The sequence below is a fragment of the Macaca fascicularis genome, chromosome 9, assembly GCF_037993035.2.
Source record: "Macaca fascicularis isolate 582-1 chromosome 9, T2T-MFA8v1.1".
Lineage (NCBI taxonomy): Eukaryota > Metazoa > Chordata > Mammalia > Primates > Cercopithecidae > Macaca > Macaca fascicularis.
Genome location: NC_088383.1, coordinates 69426522 through 69451636, shown reverse-complemented (window position 1 = coordinate 69451636; position 25115 = coordinate 69426522). Strand labels below are relative to the sequence as shown.

Genomic DNA, 25115 nt, shown 5'->3' with positions numbered 1-25115 from the left:
TAAAACAATTGGGATACTTACAGTCCCAAAGTTGAGTAACCAATTAATTATCTAGTGAGCACTTCTCGTACGGAGAGGCATATACTGCAATAAATACATCACACTATGGAATATCTCTACTCTTATATGTAAAAATATGAATTTTTACATATAAGAATGTACATATATTCTGATACATCATGGTACATATTGTGTGTGTGTGTGTGTGTATATATATATATATCACAACATGGGAATATATATGTGGCATATGTGTTTCCTTTAGGAGAGGAATTGAAGCTCAATAGCAAAGGAGACCAAGTACAATTTATCAAAAGCAAGCATGACAATTACCCCAGCTGATGAAGCATCTACAGCTATAGTGGTAATTATTTCAGCCTAATCAGAGTCCCTTAAAAGTCCTGAGACAAGGTCTTCAAGAGAAACACACTGTTGTCAAGGTCTTATTTTCAAATGGAAAAATAAGACAGTGCCCGAAGCTGGCCAGAGCCTGGGGACTGCGGTGGGTGGATGGAGAGCAGGCTCCCTGTGGACTCTCCGGCTCCAGACTACTCTGTAGACTGCGTTGGGGGATGAAGGAGTTGGGGCATGATGTCACTGCTACATGCAACATAAATACCAAAAGTAAAAAGGAAACTACAACTGTACAGAAAATTAAAAGAGTATCTCTTCTAGAGAAAGACAGGGGGAACTGGACTCCGGGCTGCTGGGAACCCGTTTTACTCACAATATATCACTACCAGTGTGCAGTTAAAATAGAGTAGGGGCCGTATTCCAAGGCAGCAAAGAGAAAAAAAATAAATCAAAGATATGTCAATGATTTGCAGTCAAAGAAAATTCCTTCAAACACATCAAACTAGACATTACTTGTCCCCCAGGAGTCCACACTTTGGCAAACTTTTAGAGGCTGGGGGAAGAAATATAAATCATTAGACAATGTTTGTTACACAGAAAAAGAAAATGGGTAAATAGTAGACCCTGAGAACTTGCTCCTCGGCCAGACAGCTGAATTTGACTCTTTTCCTTGATAGAGAGCTATGAAGAAATGGAAAGAAATGCAAACGTTAAACTATACTATCACAGGATTTCCAGAAATGGAATGTCCGCACCTGATATTTCTCCAGATGAGATGACGTGAAATGTTGAAGGTTACTGAATGAAAGTGAATGAGGAGGTAGGGGTGGAGGTGAAAGGGGAAGACTGGGTTGGGGAAGGAGGGTTAGGAAGCTATGGGTAAGGGCCAGCGACTGTCATGGGCTCTGCCCTCAAGGGATCTACCATTCCAGGGTGAATTATTAATACCCGGACTAACACGTTTGGACAGATGAGTATGTGGGTCAGCTGTCTTCTCCAACTTAGACTGGGAACCAAGCAATGTCTGTTCAAAGGCATGGGGGTCCCCGCAGTGTGTTATTAATAATCCTAGTTTCTTCTAATTAAAGTTCTTTGCAACTAAAACATCTTCTCCAATTTCCTCACTTGCCTGACCTACATGGGGAGGTTTATTTTTAATAATTCATTTTATTCTAACCACCCCCTCACCTCATACACACATCTGCATCCTGCCCTCTGTTCTATGGCCTTTCAATTAGTAGGAACAATATTCGGACAATTCTGATTGTTACATAGCCAAAGGCCTTTGTGAAATGAAGAAGCTGAGGTTGGGGGAGGAGGCACGCAGATGTACAGAGAAGGAAGTGAGGCCCTTGTTGCACTGGCTTGGCTTTGTAGAGGCAGGCCTTTTGCAGCAATTGGTGCAGTGTGTAATGGGAGATTATATACCTCACTGGCTCCACCAACTTTAAAGGAAATGAAGAGAATAAAATTATTTCAAACAATTATGTGCCTCTCTCTCCAGGATGAAGCTAAAGCCTGCTGCTGTTTATTTGTCTGGAACCAAGGTGGAAAAATAACTTAGAGGCCAAATCCTTATTTCTTATTTCTAGGGACAGTTTAGTCTGCTGTGTTCCACTATGGCATCCTATGAGGGACATTCCAATGTCAGAGCAAGAGTCAGGGAAGTTCTCACTTCATCCTTCCACTTCCACTCCTTCCTCCAGAGAATGCTCTCCATCTGGACACCAGGGACATCTTTTAAACTAAGAACTAATGATGACATTTCCTCACTTAAAATCTTCCAATGACTTCCTAATAAAAGACTAAAACCCCCACTTCTTACCACGGCCCCTCCCTCCCTCTCTAATCTCATCTCATACTATTATCTCCCCAGTGCCATTGGTCTTTCTTCTATCCTTCAAACACCACAAACTCATTCCTGCCTCCTGACCTTGACCTTTGCTCTTCTCTTTATCTGGATTGGGTCTTGACCTCAACATCAGCCCTGACTGAGGCCTTCCTGACCTTCCAAGCTATAAAGTAGCGCCACTGCAGTATTCCTCAACCCTCAGACAGTCTCTTCTCTCCTCTTAGCACTGGCTATCTCTGAATTTATTTATTTGCAAGATCATGGTTTGTCTCCATTCACCAGAGTAAAAGATTCAGGAGGGCAGGGAATTTACCTTTTTCACCACTCCATCCCTGGAACCAAAAATAGCACCTCATTCAAAGAAGATACTCAAAAATATGTGAATGGCTAATCAATACTTGAATCACAGTCTTGCTATTTCCTTGATACTCTGTGGGACGAGGGTCTGGCAAATATCCTGTCAGGGATTATTGGCCTCACTTTCCTCCCTTTCTCAACTCCTCACTACAAGCGTTCCTTACAGAATTGTTCACCTCTTGTATTTGTTGTTCTCTCTTATTTGCTTCAACCCTCAGACGGTTGTGCTCCTTCTGATTGAAATGATTCAGGAGATGTCTGGTCAACTCAGCCATGCTGCTGTGTCCACAACCAACTGAGCATGGCTAGGATGGACTGCCTGGTAAAGACGGCCTTTGGATTCATGGGGTCTGTGGGGGTTGAATGGGCAGTGAGGTTCGTTCTAGGCCTTGTTCTCTCTTACATGCTCTTCTTGGTAGGTTGTCAGAATCAGGGAATTCTTAGGTCCCAAGAAATTAGAGGCTCTTGTTTTGAAATATCAATAAATACTCATCTTTGTAAGAGTCTGGGGGAAGGGGACCAGCTGTATTAAGTCAGTGGAAACAGGGGGAGGAAACCCATGGGCCTAAGCTGCCCCATCCTGAGGGGATTTCTGCAGAAACTTCTCTAGACCAAGAGTGCACCCCAAGGGAATTTTCCCCATGGATTGTATGCTCCAGCAGAGCGATATTTATAGATGACTGGTTCTACATTTTCTGTACCCCCTCTAGGAGTACAATGAAAAACGTCCTTCCTTCAGTGGCATACCTCAGAAATGGTGCTCTTCTGTCTGGCTTCTGCTTGTGAACCAGGATTTTTATGGGGTCATCTTTCATAATTGTTCTTACTCATCAGACCCAAGACTGCCCATCTTTCCTTTCCCTTCTGCAAAAAACTGTTAGAGCACCCAGAGAATCAATAGAGGCCTTCAGGTGTGCCCAAATCCCTGTATGTTGTCTGTGTGACTGTCAGCAATCTCATCCTCTCAAACTTGGAAGCTTCGTTTCCTCTTTTTGTAAAATGGGATTAATAACACCCCTGCCAATTACATGGGGTTAGGGTGAGAATCAAAGCAATGATTGTGAGGAGCTTTTAAAACACTAACTCACCATAGGAAGGATGGCATCTTTTTTGTTGTTGTTGTTGTTGTTTTTCGAGGGTTGAGAACAATTTCTATTAGGCAATACAGCATAATTACTGCAAAAGGCACAACCTTCTCAAAGCAAAGGCCACTTAAGTCATGGTGTCTCAGGAGCTCACAATTCCACGTTCTAGACTCACTATATCTTTCTCAAGAGGCCCCAGTGGCAAACAGCTTTAGAAGGGTCTTGAGACAGAATATGCCAGAAACAACTGAGCCCAGTCTAGTCTGCCCCAAAGAGCAACGGTGCTTGAGCTCGACCTTTGGGATGATAGCAATTGAAGCCCTTTGACAATGGAAAGTTTTTTCTTGGGGGCAGTCTGAAGGCATCACAGTTGCAAATTCTGGCCTGTGGTATTAAAACTGGCAGGAATTCCAAATGGAAAGAGACAACTTCCATTTTGGAGACCAAGTCCTCAGATTTAGTTTCTCTCTCAACCCCATATACCCAGGGGCACCCAATCCACTGGAAATCATGATACAAAAACACTTCATTCTCTATGGCTTTAGTTCTCCTCCTTTTTATATATCATACTTGTCTCTGTTAGACTGGACACATCTACTGAGGCGTCTCTAGAGTAAAGAAGCACGGACTAGGCACAGGGTTCATTCCTAGGTGTTGACGGTGGTGATTTTTCATCCTCTGCTCTAACAAAGCAAGGACAGGTATTGATTTCATATTTCTTTAAACTGGTGGGTGAAACATAAACATATTCAAGAAAACTCTTGATGTTTAGTGTTTCTCTAATAAGAAAAGGAAAGGAAAAGGAATTTGGGGAATAGGAATGAGAGAGGGAGGGGACGGGGAGAGAAACACTACTTACGCCGTTTGCAGCCACATTTTTTTATTCTTTTGGGATCTGTGATGTCATCATGACAGGCCTTGCAGTAAAAAAATGCCCTGGAAAAAGAGAATGGAAAAACTGACACATTTCATAATCCACCCAAATGAAATGAGTACCACATTTCCTCCACGGTGGTGCCAAATTAATGAAACACGCCAGCATTAATTTCCTTTAATCTTTTGAAAGGTTTAGACATTTGCAGTCGGAAATGTTTGTTGCAAGACCGTTTATTTCAAACACAGGATTCTGTGATTTGAGTTAGTGCTCCTTTTCATAAACTTCCATTTGCAAAGGAACTGGGAAAAAAGTTGCTGATGTGACACACTGCGTCTGCTCACTCGTCTTTCATTTTTGAGAACAGCCTTTGATGCTACTCGTGGGGACACGTGGGCAATGAGCCCTGGGCCCTTGGTGGGGAAGTTAAATACAACACCAAAAGTCCCACAGTCTGGTCAAATATATACTTGAGGGGGCAGAAGTATGTCGTTTCTCAGTCAAATGAAAATATCAACCTTGTCACTCTGAAAGCACCTTTTCTGGTCAGCCAAAGTGAGACAGAGTTGAGGAGGTCTGCAGAGAAGGAAAAACGAAAGCCACGAGTCAGTGGGTTCCTCTGTCAAACCCCCTCTGGAGTTTCATAGCTTATTTTACTCCAATGCTGACTGGACCAATTCCCATGCTATCCAGCCCTGAGAACATGCACTAAATGATGGTTTTCTTCTCACTGTGGCCTTGTCCTCCAGTTTCCTGGTCTGCATGTCCAGTGGGAGGAGTCAACAGGAGACTGTAGGGTGAGGGGGGATGAGGTCACCACCTTGACTCCCTGGGTGCCCTCCTGGCCAGATCCATGAAATGGCACATGACAGCCTCTCTCTCCAGCTCCTGATAGCCCTCCTTCCCCTTTACCCTACAGATCTAGGGTGAAGGTGGCTCCCCTTTCTTGCTAGCTCTGGAGTGTTTGGCCATCCCTTATTGGTTTTCCTTAACTATCTGCCCATAACTTTACACACTCTCTTCATAAAACTCTCCTCCTTTTTCCCATTTAAGTGTGTCATCTGTTTCTTGCCAGGACAAGAAACAGCACCCACATTTACATATTCATCTCCAATTCACACTTATCCCCAGAACTCCAGACTCTAAGATCCAACTGCCTTTATGATATCACTGTGTATATGTTTAGTACACATCTCCTACCTAACATAGCCCAGATGGAATGCTTAACTTCCTACTACCCAAAACTTGCTCCTTCTCTAGTATCCCTCATCTTGGTTAAGATCAACACAATTTAAGCCCTGACTCTAGCCTTCATCCTTCATTCCTCTTTTTTCCCTCACTTCTACCCAATTCACTGGGGGGTTCTGCACACTCTCCAAAATATAGTCTGAATGGGACCCACTTCTCTCCACCTCCACTCAGTGGTCAGTCCAAGCTGCCATCATCTCTCACCTAAACTGTGTAATAGGAGCTGAGTCTCTCACCTCTTCTCCTGCCCCATTCCTCTCATTCTCTACAATGCAGGAAGAATGACCTTTTCAAAATATACATCAGATCAGCTTAAAGCTGTCAATGATTTCCATTTTATAACAGATCCAACCTTTTTATAAAGTGCTTTAGGAGCCAGCCTCTGCCTCTCTCTAACCTCATCTCATACCACTCTCTCCAAATCTATTCCCTAGCCACACTTTCCTTCTTGGGGTTCCTACCCACAATGAACTTCTTCGCAGCCCATCTCCTCTTCCTATCTGATCCCTGCCTGATGGATTATTTAGCTTCATCTCAATCTCTGCTCAAATACCATCCCCTCTGAGAAGCTTTCACTTATACCCAACCCAAATCAGTGACTCAGTTGCATTAATTCTTTTACCATTAATTTAAAAAAAAAAAAAAACTGTCATTCTTTCCTGCCTAGAATATGAGCCCTGTGAGAGTTGGGACTTCTCCCATTGTTCACCACTGTTTCCCTGGTGCCTTGTGTAGAGCCTTCTAAATGTAAATGACTTACCCATACTTGAAGGGTGAATGAATGAGTGAGTTTGAGACTGCTTCCCAGTATTGTTAGGTCTGCCAATTTTTCAGGAGAAACGAGTAATAAGGATTTTTATATAAAAGCTTGTAACTTTTTTCACCTTGGCAACTCACTTATTTTTAAAAATTGTGACTCAAAAGAATCATATGTGCAAGCCAAATTGAGTCACTGAGCCACCGTTTTGTGACTCTTATACTAAAGTCTATGTTCCAATGTTATTTTAAAAGGAAAATATTTGGTGGCAAGGAGGAAAGAGCAAGTACCCAAATGTCCATCCTCAAGTGACCTTCTTAAGACTGCAGTGGGATGGTTTCACTCCTCATTTTCTAAAGCACTGCATCTGAAGCTTTCTATGAGCCAGAATTCATTAACTTCTTTTGCTGCTTTTTTGCAGTGGAGGGTGCAAACTCGATACTAGATCATCATAATCTACTTTTCCATTTTTACAAAACTTGTTTAGTTTCATTCAAATCTCCGATGTCCTTTCTGTGGTTTTCTGCAGTCTTCATCTATTTGAAATCCCCTAACTGACAGCATTTGCTTTGACACATCACACACCATGGAAAATTACAGGCTGGTGTTGTAGCTGATTGTGTCAGCATGTATTTGTGAATACCATAAAGCACTGAAATGAGACATATTGCACTCCCTAATATAGGAGGTAATTTGTTTTTTGGACGGCCTGGTATTTGTGACATTCATTAGTGAGAGATGCAATAGGAAATAGAATTACACAAATGGGAGTTTCATGTTATATTTGCTATCTGGGAGGTATACGTGATATATGGTGCTCCTGTGCTCCCCAGCCTCCTGCACTTGGTGCTGAGATGCTGTTTCAAGCTTTTGTGTCTCACAGTCTGGACAAGGGCACAAGCTTCTTCTCCAGGAGACCTGATTGGAGCACAGGGAGAGGGAAGGTTCAGTCCCATTCATCCTAATTTCCCTTCTCAGGTGTACCCAGTTCTCAGGATACTCTTGAACAACAGGGAGATTCCATGAACTGAGTAGGGAGGTATTTTTCCCCTACAATTGAATCATGGCAATCTTTCCCCAATTTGCAGAAATAAATTTAAGTTATTAGAGAGCTCAGTTTAAGAATTCTTTTTTCTTCCACCAGCCCATATTTTCTTTTTCCTGAAAGCTTCTGTAGCCAGTATGGCTTAGTTTGCTAGAGTGGGTGGGGAGGAAGAGGACCCTAAGTATCCGCGCTCACATGTCATTGTTCTGTGCTCAGGGTGTCAGGCTCAACCCAGGCAAATAATTAAGAGTGCAAGCTCTGGAACCGAACTTCCTGGCTTTATTCCTCACTAGCAGTATGGCTTTGGGCAAGTTAGTTAGCCAAGTTGTGCCTCAGTTTCCTCATATGTAAAGTGGGAAAGAGTAATGCTACCTATCTCATGGGGTTGCTGTGAGATTTTAACAAGTTTTAGATACAGAGAACCTAGTACCTAAAATAGTGCTGGGGTGTAATAAACCCTCCTTTGTAAGAATGTGGTAGTATTATTAAATTTGGTAGAAAGAGAGTGGGTTTTAGAAAAGGAAAGACCAGTTCCATTCTGGGCTCTGCCACTTACTTATGTGCCTCATGGCCTCGGACAAATCACTTATCTCAGTTTCACAGATGAGGAAACCAAAGCTCTGAGTGTTTAAGAAGACTTACCTTCCAGGGTTATTTTGAAGAGCAGCAATAAAGAATGTAGCACACCTAGTACAGGCCTGGCTTTGACGAGGAACTCATTCAATGAAGACCATAGGCTTATATAAATAATGATAGACCTTCACAATTAATAATGTACTTAAAATATTTTATGGAATATTACTCTTGAGCTGAATGACCTGTCTGAACATTTGCATCGCATTTTCTGCTAGTAAATTTATCCAAGTTCATAGGCTAGAATCAAATACAACAATATTCCATGTTGTGCTGGAAAGGACCTGGTGAATTCCTAGGCTGCTTAAACAGGTTTAAGGATACGAATAAAAATGTCATGAAACATGCAGGCCAATGAAATCCTGTGCTGTACTTCGAGTGGCTTAACAACTGAAACTGACAACTTCAGCCACTTACCTAGTAGGCCACAAACAGAAATAGAGCCAGTTTCATATTCTATCTGAAATTAATCCCAACCTTTTGAAATTCTATTTGGCAGGGACAGTAGAAAACTGATAATTCTCAAGTAAATTTCCCAGATAATATTAAGTAAAGAGCACTAGACAAAGAGTCAGTTGTCTTGTTATGTTGTTCTGGGTCATCAGGAATCAGGATGACCTTGAGCAGTCATTCAGCTCTCTGAGCCCCCATTTTCTCCCTCATAAAATGAATGAGCAGGTAACTAGGCTTCTTAGTTCTAAAATTTTATTATTCTCATTTAGAGATGTGGAATTGACTACATGAACAGGAGTCTGTGGAAGTTTTTCTTACACCAATTGATGACCATAGATATGTTAAGGAGTTTTGGGGTTATGGAAGCCTGCCTACTTCTGTGGGTCAAGGTGTCTATGGCTGGGCCAGAAAGAAAGCCAGTTGAAAATAAACTCTTACCTTTTAACTTCTTTGGCATCACTTGCGATGAAAAATCCTAAAGTACCTTCTTGGATCTTAAGATGGTTTCCAGGATTAATTAATATACTGCTCAGTGAACAAAAACAAACAGAGAAGATACATTTGTGAGGTCATGTTCTGAATAAAACCTCGAAGGCTACACCATACTGTTGTGTTTATAGGGGGCCCACTAGTCTAGAGCTCTCCCCAAAGATTTTGTCCAGAGCCCAATGCCCACTGCCCCATACATTTAGTTGGATAATGCCATCATTAAGCACTACTGCTTACTTCCCAGGTTGGCATGCTCCCAGTTGAGGAAATCAAAGCAAATCAAAGTTTTAGGGCCTGGGTTTATATAATGGGGCAGTCTAGCTGCCATCATGGGCATATGATTTGAAGCAAAGTCCATCAGAATACATTCCTTTTGAAACTGCTATTGGTGGTCAACACAGAAGCATTATTGGCCTGATGAAACTATTGCTACAACAATTTTCCATTAAATGACAGAGCATTAATGGGACCCCTATATGTATACATAAACATACATGTACACACACCACATATTACCACGGAGAATGGTACAAGACACCTGTAACCAATGCAGAAGGAAACTGAACGTCTTCATGACATTGATAAGGACATGGAAATTGATTCTATGTACAGCCATTATAGGAAGAATTGGATTTACCCAAACAGTTTTTTTTTTTTAAGTTAGCAGTTGGATATACTTAACGATTCCAGTCTGCTGTTTATAAAAACTTACAGGGTGTTTGAATAAGATGTGTGTCTAGCATGTCCTAATTGAGGCAAATTGAGAAAACAAATGCAAACCACCCCTTAAAAAAACTTGCCCTGCAGAGAAGTGGGAACCTAAATATACATTGTCCTATTTCAAAGTGGCGTAAATAGATTAGCTGGCCAAGATGTGTTTGGACTGACAGAAGAGATAAATGTATCCTAATCTAATAAATGGATGAAACAAACAAGTTTAATTTTCTGCAGATCAAAAGCAGAATACAAGATTGTCTGATGCACAGACTGAGAAGAGACTTCAGGCTTAATGGATACTGAATTTAGGGACTCCGAATGAAGCAACAGAAACAGCAGAGGTACTCCTTGTTCTGAAAAGATGTTGCTTAATAAGGTAATAGATATTTGGAATCAGTCTAAAGGAAGTTCTCAGGTGCCCCAAACAATCAAAATATAGAGGATGGTAATTAACACATAATCTTTTTTTCTACTGGTAAACCATTTCAGAAAAGTGTTGTGGTCAGTGAAGTGATATGTCTGTAGTCATACAGGAAGGACACAGGTGAACCTTTGTTCACCTGGTTGGGAGACCTCTGAGCAGACCATTATTGCAAAATAATTGTCTGTGGTCACAAGAACATCTACCATTACTTATAACAAGACCTGACAGGAGGAAACTGTACTTGTGTCATGGCTATCATTAACACTCAATAATATCAAAAGGCTATGAAGATTTAACTGTTCAGCCCTACAACCACAGGCAGCAATGAGATTCCTCCCAAATCAGAGAGCAGCAGTCCACACTAATAGCACGGCCTGCACTGAGCAGCGGCTCTCCATAAGCACCTCCTAATGACCCCTCCGCCAACTCTTCACATGGGTATAATGAGCCCTCTGACTTCATGCAATCACGAGGGCGAAGTGTCAGAGCTCATACAGTTTAGATGAATTTATCTTTCAAAGCTAATTCAGTATGATGTTTTAGAAGGGCAGGATTCTAAATTTCGCACATTTTTTTTTTTTTTTACCTCCTTTCCTGCAAGGCAGTTTTTACATGCCTTGGCTCTGCAATCAGAATTTGGGTCCAAATTCCAACGCTACCCCTTAATAGCTGTTTGACTTTGGGCCAGTTACTAAATCTCCCTAGAACTCAACTTTTTTACCTACAAGAGGTGGATAATGGTAATAATAGTCTTTAGAGAATTAAGTGAGATGATGTATAGAAGGCTCAATGCATGTGAGTTATTGTTCCTTTTCTTAATTCTTGTAAAGAAAAGCCAAAGTGTATTTCATTTTCAACAAAGTTATCAGAGATTTTCTCTAGCTGACCCCATGGAATATAATACAGGCTTCTTATCAAAATGCCTTGCCCATTAATGAGATTAAATTATAGGGTAAAGAACTGTACACTACAGAATAATGTATAAGGACTTACACAAAATATTCCATGCACTTCTGGAGCCTAAAGGAGCTAGTTCCTTAGAGTTATAAAAGCCTACATTTTGACATTATTCATATAAAAAATGCAAGAAAAAATTCTGAATGGAAAAAAAATCCTATCATGATTTGAACAACAGAATTCAAAAGGAAAAATCTGACCCACATCAAAGTCTTGGTGACATATATGAACCAAATAAGCATCACATAGAATGCTGTTTCCTTTTTTCATATTATGTGTTTCATTATTCTTTATCAACAATGAACAATAATTAGCCTACAGTGAACATTTAGAATTGGCATTGTAGAGAGTGCAGGTTGAGATAATTTATTATAGCCTTTGAGTTTGCTTTAGTCCAGTTAGTGCAGTGGAGAAGAAAGATTTGGGGCTCTGATGTAAAGAACATTTGTGTTTCAGGTTTGCTGCTGATGTTGGTTAAGGGTTCAGGCACATGACTCAGGTCTCACCTCTTTGGGTCCTGGCTTTATAAACGCAGGTAAGCCTCACACTTCTCATCTATAAAATGGGTGAATAATCGCTAGCTTACAATGTCTCTAAGAGAGTTAAAGAATGTACTATGTGCAACATGACTGACACATAGAAGGTCTTAAATTCATAGTTGCTACTCTCAGTGAGTTAGGTGATTATAAAACTGAGAGGTAAATAAATGCTCACAGCATCATTACTCTCCACTTTGTCCTTGCTGCTAATAAATGACCCAGGAGGTGCCCTACTGTCATTGGAAGACTCTTCCACTGACTGCAAGGAAATCCAAAACATTTTATCCCTGCACAATATCTAGTGGTCAGCTAATTTAGACTGACTTTTGTCTGCATAGAGAAGTATCCTCTGTTCCTTAAATCTATGGCTGATTGTGTAAGGAACCAAAAGCATCTCTAATTGCCCCACAGGTCATGTGGATTCCAGGATGCCCTCTTATTCCCTGTGAACAGGGGTGAGGGGGGTTAAACCATCCCCATGTGAGATGTGAGGCAGAACCGTTTGCAGATACTCAGCTAAGGCTTAGGCAGCCTTCTGGGTGGGAATCTAAAGAATGGACCCAGCCCTTGAAACAATGAAAGAAAGAAATCTAGATACACAAAGATGCTCTTGGTGCTGAAGCACCAGGAACTACATTACTGGTTTTATATATATATATATATATATACTTATTTTAGACATTAAGTCTTCTATACACATTCCAAATCTAGAAAGTTTAAATAAAATGCGAATCCCCCTCTTCTTCAAAATATAAAAAGACAAGGATTTTGGATAGTAGTGACTTTCTCCCCCTTTTGCCTACTATCTTTAGAATTTGTTATTGACCTTCTAATAGGAATACATAAATTTTTCCAAGGATCTCTGATCTCTTTAGGAGAGTATCCAATGTTAAGTTTGTTTTGTTTTAATGACTGCCAACAGTCTCTCTCCCTGTGCACCACTCTAAATCAGTTCTCTGGCTCCAACTTTATGTAATTCACTAGTTTATCAGAGATAAACTTCAACATGTGTCATGTGAAGAATCATGAAAATCTCTAAGAGAAAAAGCCCATATATCCATTAACAGAATTCCAACAAGGACATCTTGGCAGAGGTGGACTTTCCCTCATTTCAAGGAATATATAAATTATCCTTTCTTCTTTGACCTTACTGGTTTCAACAGAAAACATCCAGTGACAGCTGGAAGCACAGGGCTAGTGTGGTCCCTTCTTCAAGGATACTTGCTGTCTCTGTTTCTTTTGCTCTCAGACTAGTTTTCAGTCTCGACTTATTGTGTGTTTACTCACCTCCTACATGGAGCAAATACGTATTTTCTGTAAGGAACCCACAGTTGAGTAGAAGGATACAAAACATGATCACATTCTGTTTACCTTTGAGTTTTTTGGAGTAGCAGGCTTAGAGCATTGTATGCAACAGGCACATTTCAACTATTGGTTGAATGAATTAAAAAAATAAGTTTTTAAAACCTCAGTCCCAGAAGTTTTCCTTCTTCACAAATAAGTGGAAAGGAGGTCACAGTTTTCTTTCAAAGAACAAGCTACAATTCTCATCAGTCAGGCTGATTAAAGGAGTGACCACACCTCTGCTAGGGCTAGGGGATTGGCCAATGAACTAGCAATCTCTCAGAGGCATTAAGTATGAATATGTAAATATCCCAATATGTAAACAGTGTGCCCCTTGGGAAGTTGGAGCAATTGATTTCAACATTGAAAGCAAACCTTCAAAGAGAAATATGGGTTCCTACACATAAAACACATCTACATGCAATTGGCTAACGGAGCTCAGTCCCATGGGGAAATGTCTCTATCAGGTCCCTCCGTGAGAACAGCACCATGTCTCAAGTTGTATCACACTTCATCGGGTATTTCTTGCTAAACACTGGGTCAAGTTGGAAGACTGCAGCTTGATGGAGGAAAGAAACGTATTCTTTTCTCCACCACTTGTGCATAACTGGGAGACATCTAGTTTTGTCTTCAATCATTGTAAACTTTACTTGTTTCCTGTTTCTGGAGACAGCCAATGATTGGTAATTCAACTGAAACAGATATTGTTTAAGGAAATGTCTATCCATTACAGGTAAATATGATAGATATATATTTCTCTCCTCTCCCTTTCATTTTTGGTAGGTGTAATGTACCATTCCTCAGGCAATTTAAAAAAAAAATAGCATGACTCATATGAGAACATAGTTTGTACTTGATAACGTAGTAATTATATTTGTGTCTAGCAAGCTAATGGGACTTCATTAACTAAAGCAAGCAAATAAGAACCATCTAGGGTTTCCGTTCATGCTATGCCCAGATGAATCACGCCATTGAGAAGAGGCTTCTTTGATCACACAAGTTCATATACAATGACTCTTAGTTGGAACTTTGTTTGAACCAATTGTGTCCCCTCTCAGGGAGTATGACTGCATTTGTAGTTTATAGGCCATGTGCAGGCACAGTTTGGAGAAACCCCACATCTCAAATCTTATCACCTTTCTGGAACTTTTCATTTTTTCTGGGCTTTAAAATATGTGCTGCTGGAGTCCCACACAACTAGACACACGCACTTTTACTTTCGGATACCATTGGAGACACACTTGTGTATTTCATGTGTCAATATACTTAAGCCCAGTTCACTCACACACAGACAGCATGATAAAGATTGCTCCCAGTTGGTCAGACTCAAATGACTGCCACTGTCGTCCACCAGAGATACTGGTGAGGACTTACTCAGCCTGCATCTATCTCGATAACTTTAGAAATGGCATTTTCAAATATATTTTGCATATACAAAAAATATTAGCCATATGGGATGGGGAAGAAAGAGGTGATCTAGAAAGGATAATGCTGGATATTTGGTTCTGGGAGCAAGCCAAATCATTTTCTGGTATACTTAGGACAAGTCATGCCTACATCACAACATGCCTTCACCACAAGATAAAAGGACTCAAAGGCCAAAAGCCAACAGCAGAGGTGCAACCACTGTGGACCTTTAAGATGCAAAGTGTTGCAGTAACTTCTCGCAGTTGGATCATATCAATAATGCCAAACTGACAGGAAGCCACCTCTATACACATGTACTCCAAAAATCACAGAAGAATCAGATTTTGGAAAGAGATACAGACAAATACACACACACACACACAACTACAAACACAAACACATGATAGTGATTACAATCACGGACAAAAGTAACTTGAAAAGATGAACAAGTAGGCATCTCAAGAGTATGTTTTCAACAATATTGTCTTAGAGAACACATTATTGAAAAGCTGTCCTGGAACTATTAACCCCAAAGTTTTTTTTAAATGCCCTTGATGATGATTTAGTCATGCTTCATGCAATGTAAAACAGCAGCAAAACAGGGTGAAATCACATGGTGAAATTGAGAAGCTTCGTATTAAGAAATATGCCCAAACACACTAGGAAAAAAAGAGCCACGAGTTTGTCTTAATAAACAGTACTAACTCTGTAAATCAAGTGTGATAATCTGGCAATTTAATAGCAGTGTTCTAAGTCTATACTGAGCACTGCCTGAGAAATAAAATATTCAAAATGTTATCACCAAAATAAATGTAAAGAAAAATCAAAGTGTAAGGGCTTGGTCTCTGCTTTGTGGATAAAAGGACATGAACTCTGCTCTACAGACAAGAAACTCAACACAGGGAGGAGGAGGTCACTGGGAATGTGGATGTGGTATGTAGACAAAATGGCGCCAGAGTCCAATGGACACCAAGACACATCAGGACAATACAGAAACAGACACAAAGGGCTGGAGAGAAGCATCCTCCTGTTCAACTTTCATAGTATTTGTTCCCATTATTGGTGCCATGACTGAAAACAGGAGTGTGCCTTTCCTTTTTTAGGTTTCCTGCAAAGAAGTTAGTGCGTCATCCAAAAGAACCAACAAATCAAACAGGAACAGAAATAGGCTACTTCCAATGTATGTACTTTAGTTGGAGAGGGGTGTATATATATGTATATATATACACACACACATATATATAATATATATACACTAGACAAGGGAATGAGATTATATATACATATATATAATCTCTCTCTTCTTGAATTCTTGGCAAATGGTTAGTCCTGTGGTTAGGAGTGAAGATAGAGGGTGGAGGTTGGAAGAAAAGTTAACGAAGAGTGCATACCGCTTTCGGCTTCTGCAAAACGACAAGAAAAGAATTTAAAATCAAACAATTTGATAATAAATTGACTGACACCAAAAGGAAAGAAGGAATAAAACCTTTGTTTCAAATCACTTGAAGGATGCATGTGAAAACAAGGTTTTTCGGCAAAGCATGAAAACAGTATCATGGGGTGAAACCAACAACAAAGAAGGTAGTTAAACACAGGTTAAAGAAGGTGGGAAGGAGAAGCAGGTCCTTTGAATTTTCACACCCAGTCGGTTAGAAAATGTGAGAGGAAAAGAAGTGGGACATTTTAAATGAAGAAGAACATTAAAATTATTATCTCAGGGAAGATTTAAAAAAATGTTTATCTTTAACATGGATATTGTGTTTGATAAGTCCTGTGTTTTCTCAGAGGCATGATCCACATTCCCTCAAACACACCTTTTTCCACAAGAACCAATGTGCTTCCACACTGAGACCAAGCCACATTTGAGAATTAAAGCTGGTAACTGCGCAAAGAAAGCCCAAACAAAGCCAAACAAGTCCTTTTTGCCCTTTTCTGAAAAAAAAAAATTAAAAAAATATATATATATACTAAAAATTATATCTATAAATATGGCTTTGTTGAAAACATCTCAGAATTGTGACTCAATTGAAGGGCCTATCCAAGAAAAGTTTCGTCTTCAGGGAGTGCTCTGAGTTAGTTTTCTTAGAAGAGTGACATTGAGTTCACGATGAACCATTAACAGCCTTTCGCTCTTTTTCTCTCCTTGGGACCAAAAGGCAATGAATGAGAGACAACTGCTCAAGGTTCAGGGTGCAATCTCTGCAGTCAGATTATTCCAGAATGGTAAAAACACTATTCAGCATCAACGTCACCCACATCACGACCTTTTTTTTTTTTGAAAGATGCACAAAAGTAAATAGAGAACATCAAGTTACACCAAGATTTGCTGACTTGGCAACACGGAGAATATCATTTGCAAAAATCCAGGATACACACAGTTCCCCTACACAGGTACAAGTGAATATTGGCAAAAACATGGGTAAACAGTAATCCCAGAAAATTCCACCTCATCTGCTGAACAACAAATAACCAGGACTCTCAGTTTTTGCAAACAATATTCTTCACTTTGCCAACATGAAAAAGAAAATATTTATCTACCTACATACTTGTTAACTGCTACAGCCATGTTCTACATATGGCCACCAAATCTACCATTTTTTCTTCCTTTTGGTTGATTTGGGTTTTCAAAATAGCTTAACATTTAATCAGATTGACTTTGTGAGCAATCTGATCTGGTAGTTAATGTAACAGAAAACATTGGATTGATCTGTTTACAATCCAGTGTTTTCTTTTCTTCTGTTTTGCCTTGTCATAGACACAGACTGTACATTTGAAAGTCTGGCTATATTGGGTTATTCACCCAGATAAGGAAAACTCCTTAAATGATGATAAAAGGAAACTTCTAGTCTTCCCCTGTACTCTGCTCAGGTATTAAGGTATTTGTTGGAGGGATCTGCACTCTACATTTGGGCATCTGCAGGATCAAAAAAATGAACTATAAGGAATAGACTATGGGTGTCATTTCACAGAACAAAAGCTTGAGCATTTATCAATGAGCTCTCTTCCAAAACTATTGACAAGAATTGGGAAGCAAAAAAATCATCTCTATTTTATCTGTAAGGCATACAGTACTCCATCAGCAAAATTTCTTGTTAGCATGATGCTTCCCACCTCCAGCGTGAACTCATATATTGACTGGGATGTTATCTATTTCAACCAGACACAGTCCCTCATCAGTCTGATTTGCACACAATTAAGTGTAAAATAAATAAATAAAGAGAGCTCCTGCCTCTGAGCCCCACTCTCCTGGCTCATTTACATGAAGCTGATATTCTGCCACCTGGATTTTGGTTGCACCGGGAGAAGCACATATGGTACACAATAGGCTGCTTGTAATTTGGCTATCAAGAGAGCTGGTGTCTCCCCTCACAGCTCTACCCCAAGGCTGCTGTAAAGGAGGCCAGAGTCCACCTGCTTTTTTGCTCACAGCAGTAAAAAAGGGTTTTAAGGTCTGGTTTAACACTTAGAAGGTGAAAAGTCCAGGTCGGCATGATCAGCTGGAGATATTTTGTAGGACTCATCCCTCCTCCCTGGAGAAACACTCTCTGAATGCCCAGCAGGGCTTTGGATGCCAGGCTGGTCTGGCATAGAAGCTGCAGTGTCCGGGGGACCCTCGAAATGTGCTCTAGGGTCAGAGAGGTGTTACATCTGGTTCCATGCAGATAAATAATTCACAAGAAAGCAGAAGTAAACCGACCGTTCTCAGAATGCACTCTCACCACCAAAAGTGTCAGCCGGCCGCTGGGTCACCGCAAACTTACCGGCTCTCTCGGTTGGCAGACTTGTACTCAATGGCTATCATTAGGAGCTTGAGCTTCACAAAACACAGCCTGCAATGAGATGGAGAAGCCTCCCAATCAGTGCTTCTGAATGACCAGAGCCACATAACAAACACTATTACGATCTTTCAGTCTCCTAATGCAGTCATTATCGGAGGGGGATCCTCATTCCACCGGCACTGTGCCAAAGGGAGGGGTGGAAGCAACACCTCCCCATCTTCCTTGTTAAACCTGATTTCTTGCAAGTGATAAGGTGCTGGATGCTCAAAGTGCAAATTGCACTCAGGTCTGGCTGTCTAGACACAGAGCCCAAGCAGGGATTTGTGCCTGGGGATTTACACGGGGCCAGATTCATTAGTTACTCGGTCGGGTAGTAAAATGTTAACTACAGGGGGAGGGAAAGATTTGGACCAGCTGGACCTGTTATTTGGATTCCATTTCAGTCTTTTGTAAAAATGGCTCATATTGTTGTTCTGAACAGACCCCTGTGTGCTTGGAATGATGGTAATAATACTTGGCCTCTGTGTAGGTGCCCAGCACATGACGATGGCATCGTCACTCCTGGCTCCATCCAAGCTGTCTCACCTCATCTGCCTGGTGCTCTTGACTGCAGAGCAGACTGCTTTAAGGCTGGCTTGTTCCTGTTTCCATCCCTTCCCTTGTGCATCCCCCGCTCCCCATCCCTTCTTCTCTCTTCCCAACCCATCCTCCCAGGCCACATCAACTCTAATCTTCCAAGTAGTAGGTCTTCTCCAGTTTCTGCTACCCTGTGATTTTCTATCCTCAAAACTCTCCCAGCACCTTGTCTGTAACCAAATCACTGAGCCTTTAGTTAATTTTATACTGGCTATGGTCGCTCCCTATTGTTTCGTGACTGAACTTTGTCTCCTTAACCAGAGCAACTTCCTTAAGAGTCCTGAACTTGTTTGGAATTCTCCACAGTGCATAGTGAATAGACACACTGATACAGAGAAGCTAAACAAACAAATGGTTTCCATTTACTGGGTTTCAAATCTAAGAAAATAACAAAAGGTGCAGTAAAATGTTTATGCTTAAAGATGTTCAGAGTAAGTATTATTTATATAGAGTAGAAAAATAGAAAACAACCTAAATGTCCAATAATAAGGCAATAAAGTACGATGCAATATGGTATTAGCATTCTAAATGGCTTTTCACAGAATATTGCAAGATATAAGATCAACAAATAATATTATACAAAAAGACATGAACATGTAAATAGAACAAATATATAAAAAGACATGAACATGTAAATGATACAATACAATTAGATGAAACTATACACTTACATACTTATAGAATAAAAGCTCACATAAACAAAATAATTATACATGATGTACGACAAGTTTCTACAATGAGCATTACCATTTTGAATAACAGAACATTGATTAACTGACAGATTGAACAATGAGTTGACGCTTATTTATTCAGCTCCAGCATTGTAAGGGGGATAAGGTACTGGGTCACAATGTGGGGAGGGCTTCCTGGTGGTTCAATTTAATCCCCTCAATATCCCTAAGAGAAAGCTATTACCCCAATTATTCAGACTTCTATTGATAGCTCCATTTTACACGTGATGAAACCAAGGATCAGAAAGTCCATGTAACTTGCCTAAGGTGTCTAGTTGATACCTGGCAGGATACACTACATCTCGATCTCCAGTGAAGCCTATTTTGTATTGGGAGAGACAGACAATAAGCAAATATACAAGTGAAGAAATAATAAATTCCTAGATGATGACAAGTTCTATGTTGAAAATAAAATAACCTAAGAATATAAAGAGTAACTCACAAGAGGTATATCATCTGTGATGGTTCAGGAGGACCATTCTGAGGATGCAGGGAGCACAACAGCATGATGAGAAGATATGGGGAAAGAGCTTTCTAGGAAGCAGAAACAGCAAGCATAAAGGCCCTGAGGCAGCGAAGAGCTCTGGGTGTTTGAGGATCAGCAATAAATCCAGTAAGACTGCAGCTGAGTGAGCAAAGTCAAGTGTGACAGTGATTAGGTCAGGAAATGAGGTGGGAACAAGATCATGAGGTCTTTGCTTTCCAGAGCAAGGAGTCTGCAGCTTATTATAAGTGGAATTGGGGGATTTTAGTTGGTTTAAAATAGAAAAGTGACATAATCAGATGTGCTGGATATGGGGATGTGTTGCTTTCAAGGAAAGTACTGCTGAAGGCTTCATGCTCTCCAGGGAGTGAGATCAATTGCTCATTCCTACATGTGAGGTTGTGGTCCCCAGCAGTGCCTTCAGCAGACAGTCAGATGTCAAAGGACCATTTCTATACCGGCATATCTGGGATCTTCTGTGATTTGCAGGTTTTCTGATTCCTGCCAGAAGATTCCAATGACCTGGGCTTTGTGCTGATTGGGCAGCTTGCTGAAACACCAACACACATATCCAACTACAGTTGGAAAATGCCTTCCTTAATTTATGTCCCAAAGAGCACTGCTAACGTGCACCCTTTATGGGACTGTTACTTCTGGAACTTAAATTGTTTTTAAAATATATATAGCTTATGCAATGTTTATTGAACCACATTACCAAATTAAGTAACCACTTTCTAATGTAAATAGTAGTTAAATACCAAAACATCAGGGAGAAGGCTGATCTTAAACTTAGTATGGATCGTGCAAAGGTTAATTTGCTAATATCCTATGAGCAATGACCAGTCCAATTTGGGACTCTGGTAGTTCATGGGATCAAATATCTTCATTGCTTTTGTAAACCTAATCCCACTGGTAAGAAGGGAAGTAACAGTTCATAGTAATGGTGAATTATGTCTTCCTAGTTACTACAGTACCATTTACCAACTGGATATAAAAAGAAAAGAGTTTCCTACTACAAGAAAGTCCTAAAATCTATCTGGCCTTGTATTCATTCCTTAACCTTATACAGGGTGGTCCTGCAGATCTGAGTCCTCTTCCAGTTTTAAATCCATAATGTCAAAACATTCAAATCCATACCTAAGATGATTCTACAATGCCTTATAGAAGTCCCTTTTTAAGAAGTCCTTTGACCCAAAACAAGCTGTTGCCCACTGGCCAAAGGAAAGGAGAGGGATAGAATGATTTGAACAGAGAGAACATAGGCAAGCCGTGCCACAACACAGATTTTCAGATTCAAGCCCTTCAAGATTGGCCGATCCTGCCCTTCCTAGGCAGATGACAAACTGAGGTCCAAACAGAGGAGAGCAACTAGGTCAAGGTCAATTGACTTTTATGTAAAACGCCAAAAGTAGAAATCAAGTCTTTGATGCAATGTGCTGCACAGATGCTTCTCATCAGAAGAGAGGAAATGTAGTGGCAGTCACAAGCCCAACAGGCAGACACATTCTGTTTGGTAAGTACAGTGTTTTTTAAAAAACTGTAAATAGATGCCAACAAGTGAATTCACATAAAAACTGGCTTTTCAGCTTTCCTTGAAAAATCAGATATGGCTACATTGGCACCACATTCCACATGGTGAAAAGGGTGTGAAGCACTTATCCCTCTGGATGGGATGTTTGTTCTCCAATGTGCCACAGTCCCCACCACTCTCTATTGTCTCAGATGGCCTCACTCTTCATTCTTTGTTGCTAACTGCCTGAACCTTACAGGTAGCTAAGTTTTTAATCCCTACTATAATACGTATCCTCTGGATATTGCAGAATACAAATCAAGTATAATAAACCATGATTTACACTGGAAGCAGAGCTATGGTTCCCTCTGTGAGTGTTCAAATCACACTTTTTTGTTAGATCCTGCCACAGAGAGTTGGCCAATGTCACAATCCTGGGCTTAAGGACTACATCCTGTTGTAGAGATGTAGCCTCTATTGGAGGTGTCCAGTGGGGAAGAGCAGAGCAAGCTGAGTGAACAGGAGAGCTGGTGTGGTAATGACTTGTTTACTTATCTCTTCCCTCTAGACTGAGTTTTTCCTGTACAGAATGCATGCTTTCCCTCACTAGCATTTTGCAAAGTTCAAAGTGTAAGCCTTCAGTAAAGGCTGGATAAATAAATGCATGTATGAATGGGGAGTAAACCTCATGAGTGGCTGGAGTGATGGAGAAAAGATAAAGTGGCAAACTAGGAAACTCTATGCAGAGAAAGCTTGGAAGTCAGTACAGAATCATGAAACAAGCTGCTTCTTAGCTTGTCTTATTTGTTAGAAGTGGACAGATGGGAAAGGAAGGATACAGAAGGAAATAAAAGTAGTGATATGCTCTGGGAATCTAATTTTTGCCTTCAGTCCACAATGCCAAGATGCAAGTCCAATTCTAAAATACAACAATTTGTCCTTGGGACCTTCTAGAGACCCTCTTATGCCCTTATGTACCCCTTACATTTTCAAGAACATATATACTTTCAGTCTACCCAGAACTGATGTTCTCTGGTTAAACATTTACTCGCATCACTCAGCACCATTTTTTGGTAAAGAAGAATGGGCATTAGCCGTCTAATCCTTATTCTAATTCTGCCTTTACTCAACTTACAGTGTTTCAACATTTACAGGATTGGTGTGAAATCAGGAAGCAGGGTGAGGTGAGGTAAGGGGAAAAAAGGAAGCAAGAAAGCCTTCACTATGTGATAAATGGGATAAAATCAGCCATAAGCTAGCAATAATTTAATTCTTGGTTTCTAAAATAAAATGCCCCAATATGTCCAACGCAGGAAGCTGTTGCTGGTTGCAAAAATAATTACAGGGGAATAGAAATGACTTCTTTTTTCAAGAAAAAATGCCACTTGTCACAAAAAGGTCTTAAGCCCGCAATCGGCAATAAAACTGTTGTAATAACAAGTTAGATTGCTTTCTTGATAATTATTAAGTAGAGGTCTACCAAATTTGACAACGACATTATACAAAGCCTTTTTTTTTTTTTTTTTTTTTTTTTTACTGCCAACATCATCTGTTAACTACAGTAGTTTCAACCCAGATGTTCCTGAACAAAGGCTCTTAAGAATTAGAGTCCAACTGTTTCTGCCTACCCAGAGGGAAATAAATTGTTCTTGCCATTAAATCAGCCCCCTTGACTGGAAAGATTACTTGCTGGTGTGAATTAAACATGGAAACCTGTCATAGAGTTTGCACCTTCAGGAAGAACATACAAAGAGGAGGTCTGGGGCTGTTGAAGAGGACTCACCCCACAAGTCAGATGAGGGAGGACGAAAGAAGCAACTGTCATCATTCCTCCTGAACCCAGCCCCACCTGAAGCACCAGCCCCTCTTCAGCTATCCAGAGGGCCCCTGGGAATGTCAGGTTGGCACAAGCAATTGAAGTAGATACAGATACAAACACTGCACGTTGGGAAACCAGGTCTTCTGGATCAACGGGTTGAAATGGAAAAGATTCACATTCAGGAGCTTTAATTTAAAATGACAGGTCCTAGAAATCAAAATATCTAGGTAAAGAAACTTTGAAACATCAGGATTTCTAAGACTCAGCACCAAGAAAATAGAAGTGATTTAAAATGTTCATGGAAATGTTAAGACTCTATTTCTCTATGAAGCTTTGATAGGAGTGGAGTGGGAAGGTTTCAGAATATCCCCACCCTCTCCCCCACTTTCTTATTCTCTTTCTCTCTCTCTTTCACACACACACACACACACACACACACACACACTCGCACAGACACACCATCTCCACTAGCACACCTAAGACTCTAGAGTTTAAAAATACATTACTTAATATAGACAATTAACTTTTGCCTAAAGTGTGAAGAAACTGCATTTTTAGAGAGCCTTGCTATTATTATTAATGAGAAACATAAAATGAAAGAAAAAACCGTGTGTTTGCTATGAGAACCCAATGTTGAGTCAAAGCCCAAGCATCCACCCCATTTCCAACAGGACTCCCTCCCTGACCCCTCTGTAGAGAATTCTGGACCCACTACTGCCTCAGTAGCCTGTTACTGAGGATTTCAATAGACTTTAGGGTCAACGGTTTATTCACTAGCACATAGAAGGTCACCTCTTGGGTCTCTGTAGTAGAAATAACCACCAATACTGTATTCACATCTCTATTCATATATGTTCAACCCTAATTACAGTACTCCCCAAACCAGTGGATGAATAGAGCCAGTTCTGTGAGGGGAAAATATTTTTTAAAAAATGAGATCTGCCAGGTGCAGTGGCTCAGGCCTGTAATCCCAGCACTCTGGGAGGCCAAGGTGGGTGGAACGCCTGAGCTCAGGAGTTCGAGACTACCCAGGGCAACATGGTGAAACCTTATATCTACTAAAACTCCAAAAAAATTAACCAGGTGTGGTGGTGCATGCCTCTAGTACCTTGGGACTAGAGGCTACTTGGGAGGCTGAGGCAGGAGAATCTCTTGAGCCCCAGAGGACAAGGTTGCAGTGAGCCAAGATCACGCTACTGCACTCCAGGTTGGGCTACAGAGTGAGACTCCGTCTCAAAAAAAAAAAAAAAAAAAAAAAAAAGAGAGAAAGAGAGAGCGAGATCTGAGTCTCTCCATAAATGCACTTAAAATGCTCATTTTTGCAGTCAGGCTAAAGAAATCTACCATATAACAATTGGGTCTGCCTGGTTTCTTTCTGCTCCATGTTCAAATTTGGATGTCTTTCTCTAAAAACTAATCATTTCACAGAACTCAAGTTAAACTAGCTACAGTTTTCATTGGGCAAGAGGCCCAGCTTTCTCCGGGCGGTCTTAAATTTTAAATTTCCCCAAGCTGCTGCTTTTTAAAGATCTGTCTGTGCAAAACAACATAGGTTGAGAGCATGATTTTCTGAATTTGGGAGGGGAACACTGAATGCAGGGAGTAGAGGAGGGAATAGAGA

The 25115-nt window shown here is 40.5% G+C and overlaps 1 protein-coding gene across 25 annotated transcripts in view; it reads right to left on the bottom strand.

Moving 5' to 3' along the window:
- Positions 1–25115, bottom strand: part of KCNMA1 (potassium calcium-activated channel subfamily M alpha 1) — a 759311-nt gene that overhangs the window by 133170 nt on the left and 601026 nt on the right. For 23 of the 25 annotated variants that reach the window (XM_065520852.2, XM_065520843.2, XM_065520844.2 and 20 more), the window contains exons 16-18: positions 18297–18365; positions 9097–9183; positions 4508–4584 (exon numbers count right to left, since the gene is read on the bottom strand). In XM_065520852.2, the coding sequence (XP_065376924.1) occupies positions 4508–4584; positions 9097–9183; positions 18297–18365 (233 nt within the window). Of the gene's footprint in view, positions 1–4507; positions 4585–4693; positions 5099–9096; positions 9184–15625; positions 15939–18296; positions 18366–25115 lie in introns of those variants that run through there. The other 2 variants (XM_015456136.4, XM_065520850.2) reach the window with 2 other exon arrangements.